General features: G+C 42.3%; 1 protein-coding gene and 1 non-coding gene across 3 annotated transcripts in view; both read left to right on the top strand.

The window, feature by feature from the left end:
* The window catches only part of LOC126266716 (uncharacterized), a 122,729-nt gene extending 120,019 nt beyond the window's left edge, over window positions 1–2,710 (top strand). For both annotated transcript variants that reach the window (XM_049971186.1, XM_049971185.1), the window contains one exon: window positions 1,678–2,710. In XM_049971186.1, coding sequence (XP_049827143.1) covers window positions 1,678–1,863 — 186 coding nt within the window. In that variant the 3' untranslated portion in view covers window positions 1,864–2,710. The remainder of the gene's footprint in view (window positions 1–1,677) is intronic.
* Window positions 2,711–17,122: 14,412 nt separating this feature from the next.
* Trnas-uga (transfer RNA serine (anticodon UGA)) lies at window positions 17,123–17,197 on the top strand. Its single transcript has one exon. It is a non-coding gene; the product is annotated as a tRNA-Ser (tRNA).
* The last annotated feature ends 5,228 nt before the right edge of the window (window positions 17,198–22,425 follow it).

The following is a 22,425-nucleotide window of genomic DNA, read 5'->3' as shown; positions in this document are numbered from 1 at the left end:
CAGAAACCACATGTCTGGGAGGCTTTCAAGGGAGCATGCAGCCATGTGTTAGCGGATGGAGCCGTGGTTGTAAGTTGGTCAGAGAAACTCCATCCTGCTGGAGTGAGAGGCAGGACGGACGCTACCGCTGTACAGTGACCGCATTTTATCGTCCTTCACTGTAAACCACTCCTCCTCCGACAGCTGCATGGTTCTCTGATTTAATACGAATTCACAGCCTGTAGGGGAAAGGCAGTTTGCGCCTTTCTGACCTCTTTGGCTGCATTTCCAAGCGCCTCTAGAGTACAGATGACATGTTTTAACTTCCTTGGAAATAAAAAGAATCGTTAAGCTTTAAAACGAAAGTGTTTCTGTTACCTTCTTAGTCTTAATTCTACAAGGTGTGGCTGTAAGATAACGGATCTAATGCTATCACGTCGTAAGTGCGCATGCGCTAAAAATTAACGACCAAGAGCTGTAAAGGGTGAAACCTTCTCAGTCGAATTCGGGCATCTGTCATGTCTACAGACAAATCAACATGGCCGTTACTTCATTTGTCAAGATCGGTTATATTGTTATGCCAGAAAAATAAGCTGCTACCGAAATTTATTTATTACTGAAAGAAATGTATGGTGAAGACTGTTCATGACCTACGCGGGTTTTGGAGAGGATCAGGCATTTTCAAGATGGAAGAGACGTTGAAAATGACTCACGCCCAGGACGCCCTTCAATATGAAAACGGATAAAAATATCGATAAAGGCGGTAACCTGATTCGACCTGATTGTCAGTCGATTATTCGATCGATTGCTGAAATTGGAGGGATTGACAAACAATGCTTAAGGAAAATTTTACGTCACCAATTTAACATAAGAAAAGAGTGCGCGAAACTGCTGCCGAAAATTTTCACGGTCCATTAAAAAGAAGGTTGTGAGAATGTTCCTACTCACACTTTGAATACCAGTGAAAATGAACCTAATTTCTTGGAAAGAGTGGTAACATGTGACGAATCTTGCTTTTTCAGTCATGATCCAGAAACTAAGAGCCAACATGTGCTGTGGAAGAGCGCAACATCAGAAAGAGCGAAAACAGCCCGAATGAGCAATTCAGGATACAAACCAATGATTTTTGCTTTTTTTTATGGAGTTGTGTATTTTCCTTGGATCCCTAAAGGTAAAAATATTGATGATCATTACTACTTTCAGGTTCTTGCTCAACTCCGTCAGAAATAAGAGAAAGAAGCGCCTTTAATCGTGAAAGGGCTAGACAAGGGTTCTACATCAAGTATAAGTACAGCATCCCACTGTTGGATCCATTACCTTATTCTTCTGACCTAGTACCTTGAGACTTTTATCTATTCCCCAAGTTCAAATCTGCACTAAAAAAAAACAAGATTTCAGTCCGCTGAATCAATGAGGATATAAGCGGCACGTGTCCTCAGGGAGGTCACAGAGGAATATGCCAGCACTTTCATAAATGGAAAATTCTCATGAATTGTTGTAAGAATAGAAGAAGGGAGTGTATTGAGGGCGACAGTAAGTAAGTACTTTTTTTTTAAAATAAAATGTTTTACAGCAACAGTCCCGTAACGTTATTGCCACACCCCATATAATCATTTAGTTACCTTGGTCTGTACTTATTTTCGTTTGATTTCAACAATCACATCACTGGCTAATATCCGATGAAAATATTTGTTACAGGACATGGTACTCGCAGCAATGCAACACAAAGGTTACAAGAAGCTTACAGACATTTTAGAAGAAGGTGGAATGGACATGGAAAGCTTCAGAAGATCTCTAACTGTTATGTTTGGCTGGGGACCCCGCGAGAAGAAAAAACACAGTGCTGGATTACTTGGCAAAATATTTTCCTCGTTCTTTAACTGACTGTGTTCCTACCTCCCCAGAAATTCCATACAACCTGTACGTGTGACTAATAATTATTGTCGCAGTTGTTTTGTGAAATTGGCCAACGAATGTGAGGGAAATTTCTATATCGTGGGAAAAAAATGTGTTCCACAACGTCCCTGACATGGCTTCCACAAATTGTTTTTTTTTTCACATTGTTGAAACTGGTATTCCTTACAAAAAATCTAACTGTTGGCGAAGAAATTTATTCTGGGAGATGGGAGTCATTGTGCTATAATATTTTTCCGGTCATAATATCCCCCAGTGCCACTGGTGTAAAATCGGGAGAACTCGTGTATTACATTTGGCACAATTATCTAACATAACTGAAAGTTCTACACCCGCAATAATCTGACTTACATTCGTTTTCATGCATCTGTTCTATCGCTATCATATACCTAAACGTCACTATGACTTTCAATGAATAGTTACGGAATTAATTGAATACATTTTTTACAGGATTTGCATTTGTTGGAAACTAATTTTGCCTCTGTAACTGAGAGCTAGCGTTAGGCAAACTTAGAGGTTTCTGACAGCGTTCTCTACACAAGGGCGTTCTTCACGAGTCAGGTGTAAGCGACTTGCAAACAACAGCTTGGAGCTAAGAACGTCACTGGAAGAAAGACGAATTCGACTTTTTTCAGTTTTTTACTTAAGTCCTGTCCCCTACATAACGATAGCAGGGCTCCATAACCTGATTTAAAAATGATTTGACAAGTTTTAGTTAATTTTGTACCTTAACTACAACATGCTGTTTGTTTATACAGGAAATATTACCTCGAAAATCAGAAGTGAGTTAAAAAAATAAAGAAAGATATAAGAATGTCCCTCAGTGTTTGTGGAAATTCAACCCCTAAGTGGGTGAAACAGGTGTCCAAAAAATTTTTATGAAAGTATTTGAGTATATTAAAATAGTTTTAAAGATAAGCCTATGAATATTGGTATTTGACTTCCAGTTTTGGCTACAAGGTGCAAATCTGGCATTGTGAATGGGAGAAAGACGCATAGAAATGTTTCCATACGTAATGCATTAGGAACTGGATGTGGGCATAAAATGTAAAACAACTGTGAAAGGCATGCGGTTGATGTCATTACCAGACGCTGCTCACACAGTCTGTTGAATATGAGCACCGCAGACGGCGTCGAGATGCTGCACAGTCCAAGATTTGCAACTGGTGGCCGAAATTGGAACTTTTTTTCCAGTGTAAATAGGATTCGCATTAACGCATTACAATATCGACCAAGCTTCGCTGCCATACGATAATTACAGCCCACACTGGAGCTATGTGAGTAGCTGGACTTTTATTACAGCCACTTGGTACAAACAACCCCTCTATTAAATTTTAATACACTGTCTGCAGCTTAGATTGCGTGGATTCGATACACTATTTGCACAATATGTAGAGTTACATTTGTTTAAAGAAAAACAAATTCTGCAGACCATACAGTCTACGCAAGCAAAGTGGTAGGCACGAAGCTTGTCAGTAATAATATGCTTTCCGTTTGTCGTGTCTATTTGTACGACAGAAATTTAAAAGCACAGGCTCCACAGAGCTGTATGTGGTTATTGATCATCATACCAAATTTGAAGATGTTACCTTACAAATTTGCTATCGTTCTCCATGACCTTTGTTTAATGAATCTTCTCACATGTGTCATACTCCCACTTGTGTTCACTTAAGAACAACGTTCTCGAAATGTAGCCCATTCATTTGATGTGTATTCACAGCTGGAGTGAAGCTGCCTGCCTTGGGCATAATTACAAAATATATTAATCAGAATTTCACCTACGCTGGTAAGTGTGTACTGTTGTGCAACATCGAGACACTATCCAGCAGAGACTGAGAGATGAATGTAATATCTTCTACTACACTAGATCAGTTTTTTTCCAGATTATTAGATAGCATAGGGCATAGATGACAAAAACATTTGCATTTCACAGATAATGTTTATATGATACAGCTACTTACATATAGTTAGTAGATACGTGAGGGCTACAGAGAGGATTCTAATTTCAGTTTTGTTTCGGTTTTTATTCTGACGCGCTTTCTGAAAATTCTTGCCGCTCCCAAATTTCAAACATCTTTTTCAGATTGCGTTTTCTCACCTGTTGGTTAGATTTGACATAAAAAATAAGTTAAAAAAGATAGTCTAATGTTTTGTGAAATCATTTGTTTGTACTTTTTTTGTTGGCAAACGTGAGTGAACAAGAACAGTGATGAAGAGACCACTTGTAAGGAAAGCATTACTTCTTGCACTACATGTGTTCACTTTCCCGGTATTTCAAGGAATCTCTACTGAAATAATTTTGAGATTAAAAACAATTTAGAACATTTTTACACCTTTGGGCTTAGATGAAAGAACCACGTCAAGGCCACACAACAGCCGACTCCATGGTCTGTATAGCCTAGGAGACAAATATCCTCTAGTACTCTAAAATTCTATTATTTTGGGAAAAAGAGCCACCAGACACTGTTTATCTATTTTTATTTAAGCAAATGCGCGTTTCGGACTTTCACCCATGTTCATATAGCATAATACATATTTTAATGTTGAGTCTACATTGTTGCAATATTGATGGCAAATTGAATGCTGCAGCTGACCTGTGTGAGATAACAATTTTGTTTAACTACTACACTTCGCGAGTTGTATATTTACCATTTATTGCTCTTTAGGCGAACTTCCTTTCTTTTGTGCTTCTTGTTCCGATTTTCGCATTTACAGATGTGACAAAAACACTTTTCTGCTTTCACCTTCCACGGATACAGCACAGTATCTGCCATGCTGCCAACATCTTTGTTTACATAGGAAAGTTATATTTCTTACCAAAGTTATACACTCCTGGAAATTGAAATAAGAACACCGTGAATTCATTGTCCCAGGAAGGGGAAACTTTATTGACACATTCCTGGGGTCAGATACATCACATGATCACACTGACAGAACCACAGGCACATAGACACAGGCAACAGAGCATGCACAATGTCGGCACTAGTATAGTGTATATCCACCTTTCGCAGCAATGCAGGCTGCTATTCTCCCATGGAGACGATCGTAGAGATGCTGGATGTAGTCCTGTGGAACGGCTTGCCATGCCATTTCCACCTGGCGCCTCAGTTGGACCAGCGTTCGTGCTGGACGTGCAGACCGCGTGAGACGACGCTTCATCCAGTCCCAAACATGCTCAATGGGGGACAGATCCGGAGATCTTGCTGGCCAGGGTAGTTGACTTACTCCTTCTAGAGCACGTTGGGTGGCACGGGATACATGCGGACGTGCATTGTCCTGGTGGAACAGCAAGTTCGCTTGCCGGTCTAGGAATGGTAGAACGATGGGTTCGATGACGGTTTGGATGTACCGTGCACTATTCAGTGTCCCCTCGACGATCACCAGAGGTGTACGGCCAGTGTAGGAGATCGCTCCCCACACCATGATGCCGGGTGTTGGCCCTGTGTACCTCGGTCGTATGCAGTCCTGATTGTGGCGCTCACTTGCACGGCGCCAAACACGCATGCGACCATCATTGGCACCAAGGCAGAAGCGACTCTCATCGCTGAAGACGACACGTCTCCATTCGTCCCTTCATTCACGCCTGTCGCGACACCACTGGAGGCGGGCTGCACGATGTTGGGGCGTGAGCGGAAGACGGCCTAACGGTGTGCGGGACCGTAGCCCAGCTTCATGGAGACGGTTGCGAATGGTCCTCGCCGATACCCCAGGAGCAACAATGTCCCTAATTTGCTGGGAAGTGGCGGTGCGGTCCCCTACGGCACTGCGTAGGATCCTACAGTCTTGGCGTGCATCCGTGCGTCGCTGCGGTCCGGTCCCAGGTCGACGGGCACGTGCACCTTCCGCCGACCACTGGCGACAACATCGATGTACTGTGGAGACCTCACGCCCCACGTGTTGAGCAATTCGGCGGTACATCCACCCGGCCTCCCGCATGCCCACTATACGCCCTCGCTCAAAGTCCGTCAACTGCACATACGGTTCACGTCCACGCTGTCGCGGCATGCTACCAGTGTTAAAGACTGCGATGGAGCTCCGTATGCCACGGCAAACTGGCTGACACTGACGGCGGCGGTGCACAAATGCTGCGCAGCTAGCGCCATTCGACGGCCAACAGCGCGGTTCCTGGAGTGTCCGCTGTGCCGTGCGTGTGATCATTGCTTGTACAGCCCTCTCGCAGTGTCCGGAGCAAGTGTGGTGGGTCTGACACACCGGTGTCAATGTGTTCTTTTTTCCATTTCCAGGAGTGTATTTTCCTTGCAGGTTCCGTCTTGGCCAAAGTCATATCTTGCTTACTGGTTCTCTGTGACTAAAACCGTAGACCATAGATAACATAGACGCCACATGACGTCATTACACTGAAACCAACATCTAAGTCAAGACGCCAAGGTTCTATTATTATACACTGTGGGGAGTGGAGTTGACAGTTACAGCTTTTCTCAATTTATAGCTGAAATCAAGCAGAGATTTTAAGAAGAATATAATTTGTCTTATTGCTATTACACATTCAGTAGCGCAGTTGACTTGATTTCTCAGAAATTCCTAATATTCATGCGATCATTACCATTATTACATGTGGCCAGGTGAAACGTATTGACACGTTTATAAACAACAAAAATATAGTACTTCAGTAAATACTTGCTTTTGTTGCATTGTGTTTTAGACCACCGTTTCCACTGGAGTGGAACACGAACTATCAGTTTGGCAGGTAACATTACTTTTCTGTCTATTCCTCAACAAAACGTGTGAAATATTTTATTATGCTTTTATAAGAAATGAAACCCTGTTATTATGACAAGGTCCCATTTTACTCAAAATAAGTATTCATATTTTTACACTTTAGCAATTTGGTGAGGCCAGCACATAAAGCAAGTAAAAGAGAGCCTGTTTACATTAAAAGAATCTACTGAGGGAAGTAAAGCTGTGAGTACCGGACGTGAGTCGTGCTTGGGTGCCTCAGTTGGTAGAGCACTTGCCCGCGAAAGGCAAAGGTCCCGAGTTAGAGTCTCGGTCGGGCACACAGTTTTAATCTGCCAGGAAGTTTCATATCAGCGCACACTCCGCTGCAGAGTGAAAATCTCATTCTGGGAACAGTATACATTCATTGTGTATAGTTGTGTATGATGCCATCAGAAGCAGATCAACACCACAAAGGACTTTCGTGCTGCCAAATAAACTAAATAAAAACCTGCTGCATGTGTTTTTCAGTGCTGTGGTAAGTTGTGAGAGGCAGAATGTTAATCCAGCAGCCTGAAGCTGCTTCCAAGTTTTTTTGATACACATTCAGATTGGAACACATATCAGTGCTAATCGATCTGCCATTGTAATAAACAACGACTACGTTTTCATACGTCATCCAGTTTCTTACACATTGTATTTGGCTAGGGAACAGAACAAAAAGCTGGAGTGTTACATTTGTCAAATTTAACCATATCCTAAAATTACTAATACCAATATCTTGAACAGTAAATACAGGAGTGGTTTATCTATTATTACCAATGATCATGTTTATTTGTGAAAAATAGGCCAGAAAAGAACAAACAAATGTCCATTTGTTATGTGGAGAACCCTTTTAGGAAATCGGTTACCTCACCTTTGCAGGACGTTAGGAATAATGTTTCTCTTTAGCTGAATAAACATGTTTCAAACTGTCCTCTCCTTGGTAATCACATTCTTCAACTAAAAAGAAGTTGCAGTTGTTGAGTATTCTAAAATAAGACTAGACGATGACGTGAGACTCCACAGGAAGAAGACACCCATAGCTGCAGAAGTCAAATCACCTACAGCTGAATTGCAGTTTCCTGTTCTTTGTGTGAAATAAATTAATGAATTTAAATCCCATTCAGTATACCTTATCTGTATTTGTCTTAAGCTCTGTCACTGACAAGCGACAAACATAATACCTTATATTTGTTAGTGTGTGTAATTCAGAATAGCATTCCCCAAATCTCTTTGCCTTAAAACTGTGTTATCATTTTAATTTTTAAGAATTATTTTTTTCTTCTTGCCACTCATACAAAGTTTCGACTGCAGCAAAAATTGGATTAAATAAAGTTGAATATAAAAGATCTGTGTTACGTGATACAGCAATAACTTTCTACAGTATAAGGATGTTAATGTTGTGTAAGTGCTGTTTTTCTACGATAAATTAAGTGCTTGTGTTATTACCATCAGTACTTTCATTCTTCTTTTGTACTAAATACTGATTTTAGAATTCTGTTCAACTGTTTGGCAGCAGGTCATGAAGTGAAATGTACTCCCCTGACACTCTATTAGAAAAAGTTGGAACCTTAACAAACATAATATAGCCTATTGCAGATCCCATAGAAGTTAATCTATAAGAAATATACAATGATACTAAGACAAATGCAGTGATATAAAGCTTGATTAATGTATGTGTAAAGTGTTCGGGGTATACATTGCTATCATGCAAGTGATGATTTTTTTTGGGGTGGGTGGTGTAGGACATTAGTGTTGGTATATTTTCACTCTACTGTAAATAAATACTCTGGGGCAGGGAACTTTAACTGAATAAAGTGTTTAGACATGTGTAGTAAATAGTATTTATTGACCAGAAAAGATTATTGTGTAAAGCATCTTGTAGTGCTTCGAGAATTTCCGCGTAAATTCTAGAACCACTCGGCCTTCTACCATCTCGAACACACGGTATTTTAAATATAAGTGTGAGAGAGCCTATTTACTGCGCATCACCTGTCTGTGTGTGCAAGTTAGAAGTTTATCATGAGACAACTGTAGACTCGGCGGTCGAACGGCACCGAAAAACGTTTGCGTGTCGATCCATGAAAGCTGTAGTGAAAGAACAAGGAATGTTTATGTATTTAGTGCTGTTCTGTAACTTTGTCTATTGTAGTGACAAAAGACCACTGAATTTGGAAAAAGACTTTAAATTAACGTATGTTATGGACATAGAGAGGATAAGACGTGTATTGGGGAAAGTACAAGGTTATCAAGCCAACCTTACCTTATATGTAAATCTAATTTGTTTCAAACCTTTGGAGACGTGAAGAGACTTACTTGATAGTATTTGTTTGTGTGGAGACTGAGATTTGTATAAGTCTGATGTACAAATATACGTTGTTGAGTGAAGCAAAAGAAACTGCGTATGACTGATTATTTTTATAAGTGTAAAGAGTCTTGAAAAACTCCTGTTCCTAGCAAACATACTTCGGAGAAGAAGAGAAAAGGAGGTTGGAGCAGCAAGCTAACCAGCAAGGAAAGTCGGCTGCCAATCTCAAGTAAGATTTATCGTTAAAGAAGTGGGATCTTACACACATACTTCAGCACTTTAGTCGTCCAAAGCTATGGAAGCTGACCACACATTGTGCAGAGTGCTTTTTAAGGCTCTTGGAGTTCTTACTTCCCAATATCTATACTCCTTAATGGTTTTTCTTACTGACAACAAAAACAAGTTTCAGCTGAACTGTGATGTACTTAACACAATACAAGGCAATCATACTCATTTTCATGTGCACTTTGCATTTTTGCCCAGTGTTCCAAGAGGAGTAATGGATTCTGTTGCAGAGGTAAGGTATTCAGCAACCTCCCATCTAATATAACCAAGCAACAGGGAATTTCTATTAATTCAAAAGAAAACAATACTGAAATTAACCACACTTTTTATTGCTTGAATATCTAGATTCAGTAATTAAAAAGTTCTGTTGTTACTTGGTAGGTACAAATGTGTGTTGAGAACTATATCTTAAAATAGTAATGGGCTGCAAGCAAGACTCAGTTTGTGCAGATATCAGTAATTATTTTCTATGAAAAATTCAAGTGTAATCAAGTTAGTATTAAGCTATCAGTGGGAGGCAAATAGCCAGTATCGATTGTAACCGAGGATGCAGCAGCTTTTTTCAAAGCAGCAACGTTCTTTATACTTTAATTAACTAGCTGCTGTAGGTATGAATATAATTATGGAGTATAGAGAGAGGTACATGAATGTTAATACAGATTTTCTTGTTGTTGCTGTGGATCTTGACTCATTCCACGTCCGTGAGGGCTCTCCATCTACAGGGTAGTTTTGTTCCAGATCAAATTTTGTACTTTGTATTAGCAGCATAATGTATGAGCTTCGTATATATCCGAAGAAGTCCTTTGACGCTACACGCTTCACAAACGGATGAAAATCGTAATTGTGAAAGGGAATTATTTAAAAGTCCTCGCATATGTATTTCCATGAGTTGAAAGTTAGGATGGATGTTGGTCCCTGGATGTAAAACTTGATGAATGAATAAAATTTTGAGACTACATATCATTAATATCTACCTCACTACACAAGTGTAATCAACGTTTTATAATAAATTCCGATAGCTATCTTGCTATCGTTTCCATATCTGTACTGCATTAAGCAAAAGTCGAAAATATATGCGCTTATTTTGTGTAAATACCTGACATTATCCACATTAACGAATTTCCTTTCTTATAAAAACGTATTAGAACATATCACATACATTCTTGTGGAATCGTTAAAAAACTAATGATGATGGAGAAACTGTTATTTTCTCTTCGACTCCTGTGGAAGTGGTGACCTACAAGAACTCACAGTGAAAAAAAAGTATTCATTAAAGAACAGTGATTCTTTCGCTTGTTAAAAAGAGCTTTCAATACGTTTCAACTTGACCACATGTAACAACGATAACCATTGTTTTATTACCAGAAATTTCGGAGAAACTAGGTCAACTGCACTGCTACTAGTGTATCAGTGTTACTACGGTTCATTGAATTGTCAAAATCAGTGCTTGATTTCAGCTACAAATGAGAAAAACTGTAATTGCCAGCTCCGCTTCATACAGCGCATAATGGCAGGAACTCGACGTCCTGCTAGAGTCACTCGACTTGGATGTTGGTTTCAAGCCTTAACACGGCAGAGATACGGACATGCGCGGGTTATGTTGTATCATAGTCTATGACTAAACCCATAGACCATGAATAATACAGACTGCGCGTGACGGCATTACACTGAGACCGATATGTAAGTCACGTGATTCGGAGCACAAAGCCGAGTTTCTGTTATTACGTACTGTATGGATTGGAGTCGACAGTTACAGCTTTTCTCATTTATAGCTGAAATGAAGCAATGACTTTAACATTAACACAGTTTGTCAGTTTGTCTTACTGCTATTACACAAGTAATAGTGCAGTTAACCTAATTTCTCATACACCGCTGATATTAATGCGATAATTACCTTTTTTTATATGTGGCCACCTGAAACGCACTGACAGTTTTGTTAACAGCTAACAGAATTACAGTTGTTCAGTGAATGCTTGTTTTCGTAGCACTGTGAGACTTTTAGCCCACCGCTTCTAGAGAAGAGGAAGACAAAATATCAGGTGGGCAGGGGGCATTACGTTTCTAACGATTCCTAGACCAAACGTGTGAAATGTTCTGCTACGCTCTTATATGAAAGGAAATCCATTTATATCGATAGTTTCCGGTTTTCACCCAAAATAAGGGTTTGTATTTTATTTGTTTCGTCACTTTTAGTGATGCAGTATGTAAAGCAAGCAAATGATTGCCAGTTTACGTTTAATAAATCTCCTGTGGGAACTTTACTGGTCCACTCAACAAGAACTGGTTCCATAGGTATAATCAACAATCTGTATTTGTCTTTAGTTGCGTATGATGGTGCCAGAAGCAGATATGCACCATGAAGCACTTTTGTAATGGAATATAAACTCAGTCACGATCTGACTAAACTGTTTTCCAGTGCTGTGATAGGCCGTGGGGGAGCAGAATATCAATCCAGCAGTATGAAGCAGCTTTCAAAAGATCTTTGGTACACATTCAGAATGGTACATTTATTAGTGCTAATTGCTCTGCGACTGTAATAAATAACGACTATGAATACATACCTCATCCGGTTTCTTCCACTTTGTATTTGGCTAGGAAACTGAAAAAAAAAAGTTTCACCACATTCTGAAGTTTCTACGAGGGTAACTCCAAAAGAAATGCACACTATGTTTTTAAATCCATCTTTTATTGGACATGTTTGAAAGTTTTATAGTGTGTAGATACATCCTTTACGAACAATATTTTCATTTCTCCACATAATCTCCATCCCTCTCAACTGCCTTACGCCATCTTGGAGCGAGCGCCTGTATACCCGCACGGTAAAATTCTGGACCAACCTGCTGGAGCCACTGTTTGGCAGCGCGCACAAGGGTGTCACCATCTTCAAAACTTGTTCCACGAAGAGAATCTTTTAGTTTCCCAAAGAGATGATAGACACATGGGGCCAGGTCAGGACTGTAAGGCAGGTGTTTCAGTGTTGTCCATCCGAGTTTTGTGATGGCTTCCATAGTTTTTTGACTGACATGTGGCCGTGCATTGTCGTGCAACAGCAAAACATCCTACTTTTGCCGATGTGGTCGAATACGACTCAGTCGAGCTTGAAGTTTCTTCAGTGTCGTCACATATGCATCAGAATTTATGGTTGTTTCACTTGGCATGATGTCCACAAGCAAGAGTCGTTCGGAATTGAAAAACACTGTAGCCATAATTTTTTCAGCAGAAGGTGTGGTTTTGAATTTTTTTTCTTGTATTTACGGTTAGAACAGCTCCGTGTCAGTTAGACCATCAGCGAGAGCGCACCGCTAGTTCCTGCTACTACTAAGGTGAGTTCACCGTTCGCTTGTTAATTATTTTTATGAGAATCAAACAAGAGGAGTGCAGTAATGGATAGGGACTGTGATTCATGTGTACAGATGCGAGCTGAGCTGGCTACCCTTCGCTCACAGCTCCAGGCTGCGTTGGCTTCCGTCACACAGCTTGAGGCTGCTGTCAGGGGGCGTCACTGTGGGGAGTCGGACGAGGGGATGCGAGGGACGTCGGGCACGTCCCACGTGTCCTCCGATCGCTCCACTGCTGTGGCCGCCCCGGGTACTGCCTGCGCTGAGCTTGACCCCTCACCCGTGGTCGAGTGGGAGATCATTCCAAAGTCTGACAGGTAGCGAAAACCTTTCCGTGGGGCTGATCGTCAGGCCTCCCCGGTTCGTTTGACGAACAGGCTTCGGAGGTTATCTGTGGCTGACGATCTCTCTGAGCCGGATGAAGTCGTCCACCCCGTTCCAGAGGACGCTTCTCGGCCCGCAAAGTCTGGGCATTCACGGAGGGTGGGTTTGCTGGTAGCTGGGAGCTCCAACGTTAGGCGCATAATGGGGCCCCTTAGGAACATGGCTGCCAAGGAGGGGACGGAAGCCAGTGTGCACTCAATGTACATTCTTGCGCGATTCATTCTGGATGTGAAAGGGTGCTTCCGGTTGCCATGAAGAGTACAGGGTGCAGCCATCTGCAGGTGGTGGCTCATGTCAGTACCAATGACGTGTGTCGCTTTGGATCGGAGGACATTCTCTCTGGTTGCGGGCTGCTAGCGGAAATGGTAAAGGCTGTCAGTCTTGCTTGCGAGATTAAAGTGAAGCTCACCATCGGCAGCATCGTCGATAGAACCGACTGTGGATCTTTGGTGTAGAGCCGAGTGGAGGGTCTGAGTCAGAGGCTCAGGCGGTTCTGTGACCGTGTAGGCTGCAGATTCCTTGACTTGCGCCATCGGGTGGTGGGTTCCAGGGTTCCGCTTAATATGTCAGGAGTCCACTACACACAAAAGGCGGTTACACGGGTAGCGGGGGCTGTGTGGAAGGGACTGTGCGGTTTTTTAGGTTAGAGGGTCTCAGGGAACAACAGAAGGGGCGTCCGTCAGAAAGTGGGCAGGTGAAACACAGTAAGGTACTTTCAAATAACTTCTGGGAATTCAGCCAGGTAACACTTTCAGCGACCGCCGATATTTCGGCGGGAGAACACCCCGCCATTTTCAAGGCAAACTGCAACGGACAGGGGGCGTACATGCAATTTTAAAACCTCGGTTCTCGGACTGAAGCAGGAAAGATAACACACCCACTGAACACTAGTGCCACCAAAGATGACCTAAGTCAAAGCTATCGATAGTGAGACTATGAATTCGCAGGTGAGGCAGCATTGGCTCTGTGCCTCTGTTTTTTGACAAGGGAGAGAGCTGGATTCCAAACAAGTTTAAACAGAAACCTCCATGCCTGTTGCTCGCGCTAATTTAATCTCAACTGTCTCCCTAATAACACTGTCCCAATAGCTGGACGTGCATGCCAATATCTCGGTTATATAATAACATGGGGTGACCCGTATCCAAGCAATGTTCGGCAATAGCAGATCTACTTGGCTGCTGTAACCGTGCGTGCCGTTTATGGTCAGTACATCGGTCCTCCACGGACCTGATAGTTTGACCAATATATGCCAAGCCGCAGCTACAAGGAATATGATATACACCCGCCTTAGGCAGTCCAAGATCATCCTTAACGGAACTCAAGAGAGCTCTAATTTAAGATGGAGGTCGGAAAACACATTTCACATCGTATTTCCGTAAAATACGATCGATCTTGTTGGACGTGTTTCCTACGTAAGGCAAAAGGGCAGTAGACTTAGGTGTTGACTCAAATTATCATCAATCACCAGATGTACAGTTGGTCGATAGCGCAACACACGTTCAATCTATCACTATAACCATTTTGACGAAATGTAACTTCAAGATGGGACAGCTCAGCTGGCAAAGTCTCAGCGTCAGAAACGACATGTGCCCTGTGTAGCAAGGTACGAAGTACCCCTTCACGCTGAGCCGGATGGTGACAACTATTAGCCTGTGAGTACAAGTCGGTGTGGCTACGTTTCCTCTAGACTGCATGTCCCAATGATCCTCCTAACCAACACGTCAAGAAAGGGAAGGCAACCATCCTCTTCCACCTCCATCGTAAAACGAATATTCGGGTGGATCGAGTTCAGATGTTCTAGAAAGACATTCAAATTCTCCTTACCATGAGGCCAAACAAGGATTCTGCGATACGCTGACACAAGAAAAAGTGTTGAGAGAGAGACCAACAGCCTCCTGAAGAAAAGTGGTTTGTCGCAGGACACTATCAAGAGTCTTAACACCTATAGTGCTGTTCCCCCTAGGTTATATGGCCTTCCAAAGGTTCACAAGGAAGGGGTTCCTTTCCGTCCTATAGTGAGTAACATCGGCACTCCGACATATAGTGTAGCCAAGCATCTTGCTTCTCTGTTGAGCCCACAAGTAGGTCGGTGTGAACATCATATCAGGTACTCAGCTGATTTTTTACGTCGTTTGGGGGGACTGCGGTTGAATGATATTTTAGTGAGTTTCGATGTGGTCTCTCTCTTCACTCGTGTTCCTCTGTCTGATTCGTGGCGGTTAATTGAGGCCAGGTTTGGTGCTGAATTAACTAATTTCTTTCGGTATGTGTTGACATCCACTTACTTTTTATTTAATGACCCGTATTACGAGCAGACAGATGGAGTTGCGAGGGGTAGTCCGTTGTCTCCTGTGAAATTGTAGGATAATTCTTTGGTTTCTCAGCGACACACTGATATCTCTAGGGCAATTTTAATCCTTTCAAATACCGCAAAATTAGCCCATCAATTTATATGAATTATTAAACAAATATTTAAAATTGTTAATTTCCATTCATCCTTTGTTCTCCTTATTCCTCAGAGAAATGAGGCTTCACAGTGTTGTGGAAGATCTTCCTGCCATTTACACTCGTAGTGGCAAGCTAATCGATTAACAGTTGTACCAAAGTATTTACTTTTGCCCTTATTTATTTTTTCCTCTAAAACATGTTCCGAGAGTGAAGCTGGTATCCAGTGTGTCCCTTACTTATCAGGCATTACCTTAGTATTTGCAACGCGGCCGCGGTAGTCGAGCGGTTCTGGGCGCCTCAGTCCGGAACCGCGCGACTGCTACGGTCGCAGGTTAGAATTCTGCCTCGGGCGTGGATGTGTGTGACGTCCTTAGGTTAGATAGGTTTAAGTAGTTCTAACTTCTAGGGGACTGATCACCTTAGATGTTAAGTCCCATAGTGCTCAGAGCCATTTGAACCACTTGCAACGGCCGATGAGTAAGTGTGAAACGTGTGTGTTCAAGCACATTTTAATATTTATTTCGTCTCATGCCTTTTTACCTCGAATCTGAAGTCTCGCAAGTATTTTTTTTTTCTGCTGTCCAGTTGTGCTTATGACTAGTACCAGGGAAACGAGTTCAACAGAGCCATCTTGTTTATTTTCAAATGAACCAACCTCTTCCTTTCCCCTGCCGCATTACGATTCCAGATGTATGGAGAACTGTTGTATATTCGGGTATATGGGGAGGGGGAGAAACGAGGAACCCTCATATTTCTCTCTGCGAGTTGGTAACAATGGTTCTCGCCCGTTAGACTTTGAAAGAAGCCGGCTAGTTCAGTACCACCATGAGGTTTCTTGGTGTCACACCTGAATAATTCGTTAGATTTGTGTGTTTTTTATCTTGATTCCAGTAAGGAACTTATGTTGTCTTATTATAAATTTGAAAGTATTAAATACAATGAATATTACTTTTAACAGGCTTTACGAATATGTGCAGCGTTAAATGACAGCTCAGATGGTTTCTTATGCGGATTGTATTTTACAGAAAAAGTAGATTTGCGGTAAAACTGGGTACAGGCAAAGGGAGAAAACCGTAACTACCTGGTATTACGCCCATGACTTCGTTACATGCAACTTACACGCTGACACGCTTTTTAACGGTATGCTACTTGTGTGTACAAGTTTTAGGAACTATGCTGTAGTAAATTACATATTACCAGAATGAGATTTTCACTCTGCAGCGGAGTGTGCGCTGATATGAAACTTCCTGGCAGATTAAAACTGTGTGCCCGACCGAGACTCGAACTCGGGACCTTTGCAGAAGAGCTTCTGTAAACTTTGGAAGGTAGGAGACGGATACTGGCAGAAGTAAAGCTGTGAGTACCGGCCGTGAGTCGTGCTTCGGTAGCTCAGTTGGTAGAGCACTTGCCCGCGAAAGGCAAAGGTCCCGAGTGCGAGTCTCGGCCGGGAACACAGTTTTAATCTACCAGGAAGTTTCATATCAGCGCACACTCCGCTGCAGAGTGAAAATCTCATTCTGGAAACATCCCCTAGGCTGTGGAAGTTTCATATCAGCGCACACTCCGCTGCAGAGTGAAAATCTCATTCTGGAAACATCCCCTAGGCTGTGGCTAAGCCATGTCTCCGCAATATCCTTTCTTTCAGAAGTGCTAGTTCTGCTTGGTTCGCAGAAGAGCTTCTGTAAAGTTTGGAAGGTAGGAGACGGATACTGGCAGAAGTAAAGCTGTGAGTACCGGTCGTGAGTCGTGCTTCGGTAGCTCAGTTGGTAGAGCACTTGCCCGTGAAAGGCAAAGGTCCCGAGTTCGAGTCTCGGTCGGGCACACAGTTTTAATCTGCCAGGAAGTTTCAAATTACATATTGTTGTTGTTGTTGTCTTCAGTCCTGAGACTGGTTTGATGCAGCTCTCCATGCTACTCTATCATGTGCGAGCTTCTTCATCTCCCAGTACCTACTGCAACCTACATCCTTCTGAATCTGCTTAGTGTATTCATCTCTTGGTCTCCCTCTACGATTTTTACCCTCCACGCTGCCCTCCAGTGCTAAATTTGTGATCCCTTGATGCCTCAAAACATGTCCTACCAACCGATCCCTTCCTCTAGTCAAGTTGTGCCACAAACTTCTCCCCAATCCTATTCAATACCTCCTCATTAGTTACGTGATCTATCCATCTTATCTTCAGCATTCTTCTGTAGCACCACATTTCGAAAGCTTCTATTCTCTTCTTGTCCAAACTAGTTATCGTCCATGATTCACTTCCATACATGGCTACACTCCAAACAAATACTTTCAGAAAGGACTTCCTGATACATAAATCTATATTCGATGTTAACAAATTTCTCTTCTTCAGAAACGCTTTCCTTGCCATTCCCAGTCTACATTTTATATCGTCTCAACTTCGACCATCATCAGTTATTTTACTTCCTAAATAGCAAAACTCCTTTACTACTTTAAGTGTCTCATTTCCTAATCTAATTCCCTCAGCATCACCCGATTTAATTTGACTACATTCCATTATCCTCGTTTTGCTTATGTTGATGTTCATCTTATACCCTCCTTTCAAGACACTGTCCATTCCGTTCAACTGCTCTTCCAAGTCCTTTGCCGTCTCTAACAGAATTACAATGTCATCGGCGAACCTCAAAGTTTTTGCTTCTTCTCCATGAATTTTAATACCTACTCCGAATTTTTCTTTTGTTTCCTTTACTGCTTGCTCAATATACAGATTGAATAACATCGGGGAGAGGCTACAACCCTGTCTCACTCCGTTCCCAACCACTGCTTCCCTTTCATGTCCCTCGACTCTTATGACTGCCATCTGGTTTCTGTACAAATTGTAAATAGCCTTTCCTCCCTGTATTTTACCCCTGCCACCTTTAGAATTTGAAAGAGAGTATTCCAGTCAACATTGTCAAAAGCTTTCTCTAAGTCTACAAATGCTAGAAACGTAGGTTTGCCTTTTCTTAATCTTTCTTCTAAGATAAGTCGTAAGGTCAGTATTGCCTCACGTGTTCCAACATTTCTACGGAATCCAAACTGATCCTCCCCGAGGTGCGCATCTACCAGTTTTTCCATTCGTCTGTAAAGAATTCGCGTTAGTATTTTGCAGCCGTGGCTTATTAAACTGATAGTTCGGTAATTTTCACATCTGTCAGCACCTGCTTTCTTTGGGATTGGAATTATTATATTCTTCTTGAAGTCTGAGGGTATTTCGCCTGTCTCATACATCTTGCTCACCAGCTGGTAGAGTTTTGTCACGACTGGCTCTCCCAAGGCCGTCAGTAGTTCTAATGGAATGTTGTCTACTCCGGGGGCCTTGTTTCGACTTAGGTCTTTCAGCGCTCTGTCAAACTCTTCACGCAGTATCTTATCTCCCATTTCGTCTTCATCTACATCCTCTTCCATTTCCATAATATTGTCTTCAAGTACATCGCCCTTGTATAAACCTTCTATATACTCCTTCCACCTTTCTGCGTTCCCTTCTTTGCTAAGAACTGGGCTGCCATCTGAGCTCTTGATATTCATACACGTGGTTCTCTTCTCTCCAAAGGTCTCTTTAATTTTCCTGTAGGCAGTATCTATCTTACCCCTAGTGAGATAAGCCTCTACATCCTTACATTTGTCCTCTAGCCATCCCTGCTTAACCATTTTGCACTTCCTGTCGATCTCATTTTTGAGACGTTTGTATCGCTTTTTGCCTGCTTTATTTACTGCAATTTTATATTTTCTCCTTCATCAATTAAATTCAATATTTCTTCTGTTACCCAAGGATTTCTAGCAGCCCTCGTCTTTTTACCTACTTTATACTCTGCTGCCTTCACTACTTCATCCCTCAGAGCTACCCATTCTTCTTCTATTGTGTTTCTTTCCCCCATTCCAGTCAATTGTTCCCTTATGCTCTCCTTGAAACTCTGTGCAACCTCTGGTTCTTTCAGCTTATCCAGGTCCCATGTCCTTAAATTCCCACCTTTTTGCTGTTTCTGCAGTTTTAACTTACAGGTCATAACGAATAGATTGTGGTCAGAATCCACATCTGCCCCTGGAAATGTCTTACAATTTAAAACCTGATTCCTAAATCTCTGTCTTACCATTATATAATCTATCTGATACCTTTTAGTATCTCCAGGGTTCTTCCATGTATACAACCTTCTTTTATGGTTCTTGAACCAAGTGCTAGCAATGATTGAGTTATTCTCTGTGCAAAATTCTACCAGACTGCTTCCTCTTTCATTTCTTAGCCCAAATCCATATTCACCTACTATGTTTCCTTCTCTCCCTTTTCCTACTCTCGAATTCCAGTCACCCATGACTATTAAATTTTCGTCTCCCTTCACTACTTGAATAATTTCTTTTATCTCATCATTCATTTCTTGAATTTCTTCGTCATCTGCAGAGCTAGTTGGCATATAAACTTGTACTACTGTAGTAGGTGTGGGCTTCGTATCTATCTTGGCCACAATAATGCGTTCACTATGCTGTTTGTAGTAGCTTACCCGCATTCCTATTTTCCTATTCATTATTAAACCTACTCCTGCATTAGCCCTGTTTGATTTTGTGTTTATAACCCTGTAGTCGCCTGACCAGAGGTCTTGTTCCTCCTGCCACCGAACTTCCCTAATTCCCACTATATCTAACTTTAACCTATCCATTTCCCTTTTTTAATTTTCTAACCTACCTGCCCGATTAAGGGATCTGACATTTCACGCTCCGATCCGTAGAACGCCAGTTTTCTTTCTCCTGATAACGACGTCCTTCTGAGTAGACCCCGTCCGGAGATCCGAATGGGGGACTATTTTACCTCCGGAATATTTTACCCAAGAGGACGCCATCATCATTTAATCATACAGTAAAGCTGCATGTCCTTGGGAAAAATTACGGCTGTAGTTTCACCTTGCTTTCAGCCGTTCGCAGTACCAGCACAGCAAGGCCGTTTTGGTTAATGTTGCGAGGCCAGATCAGTCAATCATCCAGACTGTTGCCCCTGCAACTACTGAAAAGGCTGCTGCCCCTCTTCAGGAACTACATGTTTGTCTGGCCTCTCAACAGATACCCCTCCGTTGTGGTTGCACTTACGGTACGGCCATCTGTATGGCTGAGGCACGCAAGCCTCCCCACCAACGGCAAGGTCCATGGGTCATGGGGGGGGGGGGGCAAATTACATATAGAGTTTACAATTATTTTACACCAACTTTTAGATTATTTTTGTCATTAAAATTTGATTAATTATCCCTTACTGAAGAGATAAATTTTCGTTTGAGATAAGGTATCAAAGGGATAATTCGCAACTTCGTCTCTGTTGGAAGGAGAAACAGCATTGGTCGTATTTTTTTGTTTTATTATCCGCAAAATCGATTTTCGGTCACTTAGAGACCATCCTCAGTGCTAGAAGTTAAAAATTTCACATAACGACCAGAGAGTATAAAACAAAAAATCACAACTACACCTGCGTATGAACATTACAGTTGGTAGGAGCATACCCGTAATATACAATTAAAATTGGTAGGTACTGGTATCAACAAGCTTAGAGCGAACACATAAAAAGTGAGACCGCTGTTTACATGCACCTGTTCAGCAGACCTCGGTGTGACAGGGCTTGGAACGCCCTCTGTGTGACATGTGTCACTCTATGTTACTATTATTTCATCAGAATAAGTAGTGTAATTTCAATGTGAAAACAACGTAAAGCCGCAAAAGCAATCTCCAGAGTTGGGAAGAGCATAATATGGAAAGAGGAAATGATAAAGAACGAAATGTTCACTCTGTAGTGGAATGTTCAGTGGTCTGAAACTTCCTGGCAGATTAAAACTGTGGGCGGGACCAAGACTCCAGCTCGGGGTCTGTGCCTCTCGCATGCAAGTGCTCTACCGTCTGAGCTACCCAAGCACGACTCACAACCTCTCCTCATAGCTTTACTTCCGCCAGTACCTCGTCTCCTACTTTCTAAACTGCACAGACGCTCTCCCGCTCAAGTTACAGGACATCATATCAGTGCACTCTCCCCTGCAGAGTGAAATTTTCACTCAGTAAAAATCCCCCAGGCTGTGGCTAAGCCGGATCTCCGCAATATCCTTTCTTCCAAGAGTGCTATTTAAGTTTGACAGGAGCGCTTCTGTGAAGTTTGGAAGGAAGGAGATCAGCGCAGGTGTGGGAATGGTTCATGAGCAGCTTGGGTAGCTCAGTCGATGGTGAATTGTCGCTTCACCTGTCAGGCGAGTACTTTCTGGCAGTTCCCGCTATACAGCAGTGTCGCGAGAGCTTCCTTGTTTCTCTTCAAAGTCGTGAGAGTCCTTGTGTGCGTCGCTTTGTAGTTTGTCTCTCATCATATCGCGTTCATGACTCATATCGATGACCTCCTGAACGGCTGTTTTCAGCTCAGAAATGGTTTTCCGATTATTGCTGTACACGTTATCTTTAATACAGCCCCACGGGAAGGAACGGCATGCGTTCAGATCCGGAGAATATGGCGGAGAATCGAGGCCGATGCCAGTGGCCTCTGGGTACCCCACAGCTAGGTCACCACAGTTTTCCTCCAGGACATCAAACTCTCTCCTGCTTCGATGGGGTTCAGCATGAACAACATCTTGTCAAAATCAAGGTCACTTTCGATAATGGAGATGAAATCATCTTCCAAAACCTTCAGATACCGTTTGGCAGTCACCATGCAATATGGAATATCGCACCGATTATGCCGTGACCAGACACTGACTACCGCACAGTCACCCGTTGACGGTGAAGAGGCTTACCTATCGTGGAATGCGGATTCTAAGTCCCCAAAATGCGCCAATTTTGCTTATTGGTGAACGCATACAACAGAAATCGGGCTTCGTCGCTAAACCATGCACATAATGCTTGCTGTCGCACCTCTCAGCCAACCGCGTAGTTTGAATGTTATAACGCAAACCGTTCAGATGTTGTGATGATTTTATTTCATATAGTTCAATAACTGTCACCCTGTGCAAGTAGCCTTAGTTTTAACTTTGAAAAGTCCGCTCGGCATGCGCAGTGATGGTCGTTAGAAATTCATGATTGGCTTGTAGATATGATCAAGGTAA

Source organism: Schistocerca gregaria, chromosome 4 (assembly GCF_023897955.1).
Source record: "Schistocerca gregaria isolate iqSchGreg1 chromosome 4, iqSchGreg1.2, whole genome shotgun sequence".
NCBI classification, from domain to species: Eukaryota; Metazoa; Arthropoda; class Insecta; order Orthoptera; family Acrididae; genus Schistocerca; species Schistocerca gregaria.
Note: the sequence above shows the minus strand (reverse complement) of the source record. Positions and strands in the feature narration are given on the sequence as shown.